Source organism: Peromyscus eremicus, chromosome 7 (assembly GCF_949786415.1).
Source record: "Peromyscus eremicus chromosome 7, PerEre_H2_v1, whole genome shotgun sequence".
Classification (NCBI taxonomy): Eukaryota; Metazoa; Chordata; class Mammalia; order Rodentia; family Cricetidae; genus Peromyscus; species Peromyscus eremicus.
This window is the reverse complement of record NC_081422.1, coordinates 11,154,847-11,164,961: the sequence shown is the minus strand read 5'-3', so window position 1 is coordinate 11,164,961 and position 10,115 is coordinate 11,154,847. Positions and strand designations below refer to the sequence as shown.

General features: G+C 48.0%; 1 protein-coding gene across 1 annotated transcript; it reads left to right on the top strand.

The window, feature by feature from the left end:
- Positions 1 to 6,059: 6,059 nt before the first annotated feature.
- Fut4 (fucosyltransferase 4) lies at positions 6,060 to 8,277 on the top strand. Its single transcript, XM_059266658.1, has one exon. The coding sequence runs from the start codon at positions 6,060 to 6,062 to the stop codon at positions 7,359 to 7,361; it is 1,302 nt and encodes a 433-aa protein (XP_059122641.1). The 3' UTR covers positions 7,362 to 8,277.
- The last annotated feature ends 1,838 nt before the right edge of the window (positions 8,278 to 10,115 follow it).

The following is a 10,115-nucleotide window of genomic DNA, read 5'->3' as shown; positions in this document are numbered from 1 at the left end:
ATTTTGCCTCACATTTCCCTATGTTCATTTTTCCAAACACTCAAAATCCTTGAAATACCAGTTCAGTTGAGGAAGAGTACAGGTAGAACATGCGTGCATGAACTGATATGCTTAGAACTATAAAGTAAATGCAACAAATTCTTATATTGGCTAACAACTTACGGTTAGTGAAATGGTTCATTTGAACAAAAACGAAAGGCACATGTGTTCATTTTATTTTTCTATCAAGAATGGGGCAGAGACTAGATGGCTCAGTGGATAAGAGCCGCTACTCAAGTATGCAAAGTTCAGATTGCTATGTAGGATTACAGGACCTATGCAGGGCCAAATAAAGTAGCATGCATCTGTAATCCCAGGATGCATGGTTCAAGATGGTAGGCAGAGGAATCCTGGAAGCCTTACAGGCCTTACAGGTCAGCTGGCCTGATGTATATATGAAGTGGGGGAACAAAAGATCTACTTCAAACAAGGTGGAAAACCTAGGGTTGTCCTTTGACCTCTCATATGCATGTCTGCATACACACACACACACACACACACACACCCCATACTCACATGTGTACACACATACACATCACACACACATATAAGCACACACACAACCACCACCAACTTCAACAGAGAATATAACAGGGCAGAGGAGAGTAAATTGTGGGTTGATGTTCACCCTAAGCAATTCCTAACAACTTTTAACTAATTGTTCTTTCCATACCTATTCCCCAATTAGGCAGATAAAAAAGCACCTGACGTGGAAACAACCTGTTTGCCTTTCCTGCCTCACCTGCTCACGGGCCCTTCCCCTTTAGGATAAGCACATAACTTAGTAACATAATCACTAACATAAAACTGGACTTTGAACTGCCTCTTTCTCTCTTCAGGAAAGCAACTGTAAGTACATTTCAGAGGTCTTGTCTTCAGTGCCAGAAACCTTACACCCAACCAAAAATAATCAGTGCCTTTGAGAGTAGCCCAATTCTCATAGAGTTTAGGGACAGACTGAGGCCATTAGAACATATTCTGAGGCTTCCACAGGAAATACCACTTTTCTCTGGTTAAGTAATACTAAGGCAGACTTAGGAAGAACTGGCGTGGTCTTAGTTCAAATGATCTCCCGATGGGGCATGGTGGCATATACCTGTAACCCCAGCACTTGGAAATGGAGGCAGGACAATCAGCTTTGGCTGCCCAATGAATTGAGGCCAGCCTGGGCTCCATGGGACCCTGCCTCAAAACACAAAACAAAAACAAACAGAAAAGTCAAATGACCAATTTCCATGGAAGGAGAACAAAAGAATTTGTTTGAATTTAGGAATTACAGTTGTACTAACTCCTTTCCCATGGATCCTGGTCCTATATGAAACTGGAGGCAGACAGGCAGCCTTTGCATATTGTGAATTGATTCCTTCCACTTGACTGTTGGCCCATGAGTTACAGTGTGACTCTCTATACAAACCCCAGCGTCCAAAAGCCCTTCCTCTTTAACTGACCAGACTGTTATCTTCATGCAGACAATTGAAAGCTGACTACCCCGAGCAGTGTTCTGTGAAAACCCAGAGACTTCTAACTGTACAAACTGAGCCTTGTTACTGAATTGGGACGATTCCCAAGGAGATTGAGAGCTCATTTAGACCAGCCTCTTCATCTTCTAGTAAAATCTCTTACATATGGGAGGAGGCACATTTTTGCCCAACTCACATCCCTTCCCTCTTCACATTATCTTTGAAGGAACTACTTTCTACCCATTTCAATTCCATGAAATTTAGATGGGGTCTTTTCTAGCTCTTCAAGAGTCCACATCCCCCTGGTCACTTGGTCTGGGCTACATCAATCTTAGTGACCTAATTGAGTTTGAATTCTAATTAACACATGTCTATCATTTTCCACTGAAAGCTTATGGGGTGTCTTAAGGACAGTAAGCCATTCCCACAGTCACATTCTCTTGAACCTGGTCACTTTCTCATAGGGAACAAATGCTGACAGATGATTTCAGCAACACACTAAGGGCCCCCATTTATCCATTTGTCCATTCAGTGGATGGTCACTGAGGTGATGACGGCTGCTAGGTGATTGGTTTGGTGCCGTGGATGGAGCTATGATTGAAGCAGTCACCATCCCCTCCCCATGGAACAACACACATGTGGGCACACCCAAGGGGTAATTTCCACTGGACAGGTATACGTGGGCATCTAGAAAGAAGTATCTTCCCAGAGTACCACTTAGGTACCTTCTCTAATGCCCTTCCTCATCCTCATAGCTATTGCCAATTTAGGCCTTCTTTTGTTCACATTTGAATTCCAACAGTAGTTTCTGTTGAATAAAGAGAAAGAACAGCAGTGGTTGGGCTGGAAAGGCCGCGGACACGTAATTCTCTTCCGAAGATGCTGTTCATTAAGAGAAATGACCTCAGGCCATGAGCAGGCATCAAGGTGGCAGGAAGGGCATCAGGAAGAAGCAATTCAGTATATGGGGTTATATTGATAGCATCATACAAGGTGAGAAAAGCTTCCATTTAAAACCTGGAGAGTAGCCCATGGTGGTGGCGCTCACCTTTAATCCCAGCACTCAGGAGGTAGAGGCAGGCAAATCTCTGTGAGTTCGAGACCAGCCTGGTCTACAGAGCAAGTTCCAGACAGCCCAGCTATGCACTGAAACCTCATCTCAAAAAACCAACCAAACAAACAAAAAGTCTAGAGAGGAGCTTCATTGAGAGAGGGGAGGGGACGCTGCCAGAAAATGATGATAGAGGCAGCCAGAGGAGCCTCTATGGAAAGCAACAAAATAAATATCAGACTTTTATGAGTTTGGGGGTGGGGAGAGTACTACTGGGAAGCTTCACATGGAGACATGATTTAATTCAATATAGCATATGTGAACAAGAGCACGGAAGAGCCAGAGACCCTAAATTGAAAGCTGTCAAGTCATATTGCAGACTGCTTCTCAGTCCTCTTCCAGAGAGCTGCATGGAGGCGTGGCCTGACTCTTCAGGCTGTGGGATCTGGCCTAAAGGGGCAGATGCATGTTCTCACAGCATTCCTGTTGAACCCTCCCTTCTCCTCCGCTGTGTGTCACTCAACTCATCCTGTGCTGATGGCATAATGGTTTTCTGGGAATATAAAAGAGAACATCTGAAGGGAAAAGCCTGTTGTATTTCCTTAACCAACACACCTGTTCAGCAGAGCCTACGTGTGTGATCAGGCCAGTTTATCAGGAACCCTTCTGTCCATATAATTACCCCCACATATGAGGAAAATTTCACTTTCAAGTTTGAATCTCATGTCACTTTCTTGCCTCCAGGTTGGACACACAGCTGCAAAAACATCTCAGCTCTTTTTCCCTCACATTAATTGTTCCTACTTATTCCAGTGGGCCTCTTCCCTAGTCTCAGTGATCCCTTCCCTCCCAACTGTCTGTTCCTTAAAACATGCTGTTGGTGCCTTTACAGCTCTTATGTTAATAAACACTAAAAGCAAGCCAGGCCTAGGGGTTCATGCCTGCAATCCCAGGATCTAGAAGGGAAGGCAGGAAGATCACAAATGCAAGGCCAGCGTCCAGCTCTGTGGTCAGCTCAAGGACAGCCTGGGCTATAAGAGGCCCTGACTCAAACAAAAATAGTGGGAAATTACTGAAACTTCTATTTTCAAATAAAAATTCTTGAACTGCATTTTTTACTTCATTTTTTTTTTTATTAAAACATTACCCTAGAAACACCATAAAATGTTGTAGGGTGTGGGAAGAGAAAACTACTAGACAGGTGAGTCTAAACTGTAGGAGTTGCCACTGCGTTGCTGAGTGCTGGCAGGAAGAGCCACCAGAACACACTTCTAGAAGCTTCTACACTCCACTCTTGATTTCCCAGGACCCATGTGGTGGAAGGAGAGACTCCATTGCTGCCTTGTCCTCTGATCTCCCTGCGCGTGCCATGGTATTCAAGCATCCCTCCCCCTGCACACACACAAAATAAATGAATGAAAATGTAATAAACATTTTAAAAGTTAAAACAAATCAATGAAAATGCATCCAAATGGCAAATCCGGGTGTATTTCCTGTACTGATGATAAGAAGGGCTGTGCTTCCGACATGTTCTCCTGAACTTATATGGATACCACACTTAGGCTGGAGCTGCTGGCTGCACAGCAGGGGTCTACTAAAACTTTTCTCAAAATTGCCTTCTTGCCTTAAGTCAGCTCCCCACCCCCACTGTTAGAATTCTACCTAATAAAGGCTGAGTAACTTAATAAGAGAGGGTCTAGCCCAGGAAGCCACAATCTAGCCCTGGGGCTAAGCTTCCCAAGTGATTGCAGATGTGGATGCCTGGTTGTGACTGGATACATGTGACGGATTGACACAGCCTTTACTGGAGCACAAGAACATGCATCTGGTTCATCATTTTAGAGTCCCAAGTATTCTGCACTACCTTCCTGGGAGTAGAAATTGTTTCTTAGGTGCTTAAAAATAGTGATCCTCATTCACTCAGCTAAGAGTAGAATGTTCCTGAAACACGGGGCCTCGGTGGTCATTCATGGTTTATTCATTCTCAGCCCTGTAGTAAAAGGAATGCTGTTGGGCAGAATCGTGTGCGGCGGGGGGAGGGGCGGGGGAACCGAGTTCCTATAGTTCACCGGGGTTGTATCAGAGACTCATGATAGAAGTTACGTAACTCAAGGAGTATATAAAAGGCACTCAGCCACACTCACATCAGTAGGTATCAAATTTCTTGTGAAAATCTGAAAACATCTCAAGTTAGAATTAGTTAAATTGGGGATATATCCCTGTGGCAGTGTGCTCCACACACCTGTTTGTGACTTGTCTGTTTATATTTAAAAGTTCTTATGTGTCCCCTCCCTGGGCGGTGGTGGTGCACGCCTTTAATCCCAGCACTCGGAGGTAGAGCCAGGCGGATTTCTGATTTCGAGGCCAGCCTGGTCTACAGAGCAAGATCTAGGACAGGCACCAAAACTACACAGAGAAATCCTGTCTCGAAAAACAAATAAACAAAAAAGTTCTTATGTGTCATCCTTACATTTGAATACTCATGTCCAGAAATCTAACTGTTTTGGGGGCTGGAGAAATGGATGGCTCAATGCTTCAGCGTACTCGTTGCTCTTACAGAGTATCATATGGTGGCTCACAATCATGGGGATCTGATGCTCTCTTCTGACCTCCATGGCACCAGGCATGCATGTAGTACACATACAGGCAAAACACTCGTACACGTAAAATAAAACAAATCTTAAAAAAAAAAAAAAAGAATCAGACTGTAAATATATGGGTGGAGAAACCGAAGCTAACTTAGATTGCCTTACTGGGTAAAGTCACATGTACGATCCGTTTCAGTGAAATAAACTCCTAAAAAACTTTTTTTTTTTCTTTTTGGCTGGGGAGTCAAAAAAAGAATTTATTCCCATAACTCAGATAACACTTTTGCCTTCTGTCCTGTGATGGACCCACTAGCACCTTTTGGAATGTTCTTGGGACCTGTCACACTGCCCTCCCTGGCTGGTGTCTAACTCTCTTACTGGCCTGTTTCGCAGGCCCACAGGTCTGGACTACATTTCAGCTGTTCTAGGGCTTGAGTTCTCCCCCTCCTTCCCTCCCTCCCCAACACCTCCACCCCTCGCCCGGGGCGTCACTGGCCGGGCACAGGGCAATACGGAAGGAAGCTGATTCTGCTCTGAGTTCTGCAGTGGAATCGCATCCCTCCCCCTACCACCACACCACTCCCATGAGACTTCTGGGTTGATCTCGAGTCCACTACTCTGAAAGGCGAGGGCTCAAGCCATCTAGGCGCGGGGACAGCGGACGCGCACCGAGAGACCGCGACCCCGGGTGAGTCTCCAGCGGGGAGCGGTCGAGAAGCCCAGGAGTCCCGGCTGTGCAGCAGAACCAGCGCAGGCGCAGCAGGAAACGCCCCGAGCCAGGCCCGCAGGTCTAAGGGGGCGAAGTGTCTGGGAGGGACAGGGTGGCGCCTGGCCAGGCTGTCCACCCCGCTCACCTCTCCCCGGACCTGGGCGGAGCGCGGCACCGCCCGCGGGCCTGCGGATGCCTCGCCCGCCCCCTCCATGGCCCGGGCCGGCCGCGAGCGGCAGTATGAGAGTCGGTGCCGCCCCTCGCGGTCCGTGGACGCGTGGCGATCCGAGGCGGCCGCTCCTGGGCTCTGCATGGGGACGCCGGGAGTCAGGCGACGCGCACCGCGCGGAGGCTGGCGATTACCCCGGAGCTCCTCTGCGCTGGCTGCAGCCGGGCTGCTGTGCACCGCGTTGACCGCCTGCATCTGCTGGGGACAGCTGCCGCCGATGCCCTGGGCGTCCCCAGCCCCGCCGCGCCCGGTGGGCGTGCTGCTCTGGTGGGAACCCTTTAGGGGGCGCGGCGGCCACCCCAGGCCTCCCCCTGATTGCAGCCTGCGCTTCAACATCAGCGGCTGCCGCTTGCTCACCGACCGCGCGGCCTACGGGGAAGCTCAGGCAGTGCTTTTCCACCACCGCGACCTGGTGAAGGGACCTCCCGACTGGCCCCCGCCCTGGGGCGCCCAAGTGCGCACGGACGAGGCTCTAGAGCTACATGTGTTCGACGACCAGGAGGGAGCGGCGATGCTAGCAGGCGAAGCCCAGGAGACCACAGGCTCTAGACCTCCGGGTCAGCGCTGGGTGTGGATGAACTTTGAGTCGCCTTCTCACTCCCCTGGGCTGCGGGGCTTGGCTAAGAACCTTTTCAATTGGACGCTGTCCTACCGTGCCGACTCGGATGTCTTCGTGCCCTATGGCTTCCTCTACCCCAGGAGCCATCCAGCTGACCAGCCGCCAGGCCTGGGTCCCCCGCTGGCCCGCAAGCGGGGCCTGGTAGCCTGGGTTGTGAGCCACTGGGATGAGCGCCAGGCCCGGGTCCGTTACTACCACCAGCTGAGCCGGCACGTGTCTGTGGATGTGTTTGGTCGGGCGGGACCCGGGCAACCAGTGCCTGCCAGCGGGCTGCTGCACACTGTGGCCCGCTACAAGTTTTACCTGGCCTTCGAGAACTCACAGCATGTGGATTACATCACTGAGAAGCTGTGGCGGAATGCCTTCCTGGCCGGGGCCGTGCCAGTGGTGCTAGGTCCTGACCGGGCCAACTATGAGCGCTTCGTGCCTCGTGGCTCCTTCATCCACGTGGATGACTTCCCTAGTGCTGCCTCCCTGGCTGCCTACCTGCTCTTTCTTGACCGAAACCTGGCTGTCTATCGCCGCTACTTCCACTGGCGTCGGAGCTATGCGGTGCACATTACCTCTTTCTGGGATGAGCCATGGTGCCGGGCATGCCAAGCTGTGCAGATCTCTGGGGACCAGCCCAAGAGCATCCACAACCTGGCAGGCTGGTTCGAGCGCTGAGGCCACTGTCCTGTGAACTGACTGCCTCGCCTTGGCTGAGTTTTCTAAATACCCAATTTTGCTTGATGGGAAAAAGATGAATTACCAACTAATATTATTTAGCACAAGGATGGGATGGGGAAATTCCCAGGTCCTTGTGACTTTTTACGGAGAGCTGAGCTGGTTCTCTGTTAAGGGGCAGTGGTGTCCTGGGCGAGGAAACAGGCCTTTCCTTACCTACCACGCATGTGAAGAAGTGGCTTTTCTTTCTGGCCACGGGCCTTAATGGGGGTCCATGTGGCCTCTAAATCTTAGACATATTTGTTCTCTGACCCGTGGTTGCTTGGACCAATGAGGAGCAGACTACTGTTTCTGAAAGCAGGTGGGTATGAGATAGTGGTTTTTTCTGTGATGATTGGATTCCTCAAACTCTCCCATCGTGGAAAAGATAAGCCATTGATTTCCTTCACCAGTTATGTGTGTCCCAGCCTGTGAGTAGAAACAAGAAGCAAGATTATCCTCAGCGGAAAATCAAGATGAAGATATGGGGCCACCTCACCTCTCACTAGAAACCTATTCCTTAAAAGCTGCATTTAAGCGACACCCCAAATTCAGGGCCCTAAGGGAGTGCAGTATTTAATGGAAATAAATGGGAAGTCCCTTTATAATGTGAATGATCATCTAATTGTTTCTGATGTCTATTTTCCTGTAACCTGGATTAAGAAAACATTGAAAATACAGATATGAAAAAGCACACACAATCTTCTGGTCCTTTTCCTAACCAGTGTTTACAAAGGGAGAGACATAAACGACGTCATGTCCACGTGATTCCTCGTGTCTCTGGGGCCTGAGATTTAAACTGGAGCGTTAGCCCTTCAGCGGTGTTGGCACTGCTGTGCAGAGAGAACAGTGAAAGAGACTTTGGTGAACTATGGGTTTGTGCAAAAGGAAAAAAAGCTACTTTTGTGGTGTCTGTATGTGGTGGTTCTGTTTCTGTCCTTTGTTGTTGTTGTTGTTGTTGTTAAATGGAACTGAACTAGTGCCTTCAACTTAATTGTCTGTTCTTTGTTAAATGCTAAAACCGGCAGGTTCCCCTCTGAATCTGCACCTCAGTACACTGATTCTAGTGCCTTTGAGCCAGTGCTGTGGGACCAGTCTTGAAAATACACTCATTGACTTTCCACATTCAACAGACGTCAGGGTGTGCCTGCTCCTGCCAAACACTGGGCTTGAGCTCCCAGGAAAGCACAGAAGGAAAGCTCCGCTTTGGGGCTTCCATAATCTACCACAGCCACAGTGAATACGGATTTTAGTGAAAAAAAATCACCATTCATAAATCAGAAGGCCTCATGGTATTAAGTTAGGACCATTAGTCACTGTTATGGGCAGGGTCCAAGATTAATTATCTTATCCAGAGTTCTGCCCCTGTTCGGTTAGGACAGTTGTCTGAGTCTTAGATCAGGTTCATGTCCACAAGCTTTTGTTACATTTAAGCTTGCAAAGCTCACTTAGGCCCAGGTGCTTCTCTTCTCTCCCTTCCATAAAGGGGGTAATTAAAAGCTGTGAATAATATTTCCTCCTCCAAGTGTTATAGTGTGGGCAGAACCGCAATTAAAGAACACCAGCCACCCAGCACAGCATAACAAATGTTCTGGGTTTTGTTTGTTTTGGGTTTTCAAGACAGGGTTTCTTTGTGTAGTCCTGGAATTCTCTTTGTAGACCAGACTGCCCTTGAACTCAGAGATCCACCAGCCTCTGCCTCCCGAGGGCTAGGATTAAAGGTGTGCATTACCACACCCAGCTTAAAAGTTCTGTTTTTAGAATGAGTATTGATGAAATACTGGCCAGGGGTCTCAGCATTGTCAGGGATCTACACTGGGCAGTGGGTCAGTTCAGGGCTTGGTGATCTGGTCAGCTTTGCCTTCCGGCTGGGGGAACACTGGGCTGAGGAAGGACCCTGAGCATAGAGTCCATCTTTTGTGAAGTATGGAGAACACCTGCCAATTTACTGTGGCGAGAAAGTGACGATGCCTCACATGTATCGGGCAGTTGGTTAAATATGTATGTATCTATAAGCCTATTTCCTTCTTTCTTTGCAGTGATTTTAGGATGCCCTCATATGCATTTTACATTTCTTGAAATTAAACATCAAGATCTATTACAGAACCAATCTGAAAAAAGGAAGGTTAGTCACACCATACTGTGTATTTCAAGTAAGTTCTTAAAGCTGAGCCATATTTCAGACCGTACAATTCCTACTAAGCTGTATTTCCAGACCAGAAGTGCCTACGTTGTTGTTTTCCTGAAAAAATTGTTTTGGTAAAACTTTGTAACTAAATTGTTATGGATTGTTTCACTATACCTTTTGCATTAAATCCATGTAAAACTAGCCTGTGTTTATGGGATGCTTATTATGAGGAAGAGTGCTTCCGGATGTGCTATGTATTTCAAGTGTATTCTCTGTGATTGTCATGGCTTTATTTTAAGGCAGAAGCTTTCCTTTCACATTGGTCCCAAATGAAACATTTTTACCCCTGGATGACCCTCATTCCATGAGGGAATCTGGAAGGATATTCTCAGAAGCCAGAAGAACTTGCTGGCAGTGTTTAGATTCTTTTGTGTTCCCAAGCCCTTCCCTGACAGTAAGAGGAAGACAGTTAGGGTGCCAGGGTGACTTCAGGAAAGAGCTTGCAATTGGGAGCCAGAACCTGAGACTATGGCTCGGCCAGCATCTGCTTCTGTGGCCTAAATCAGGCAAGTTATTAAGTTCTTGAG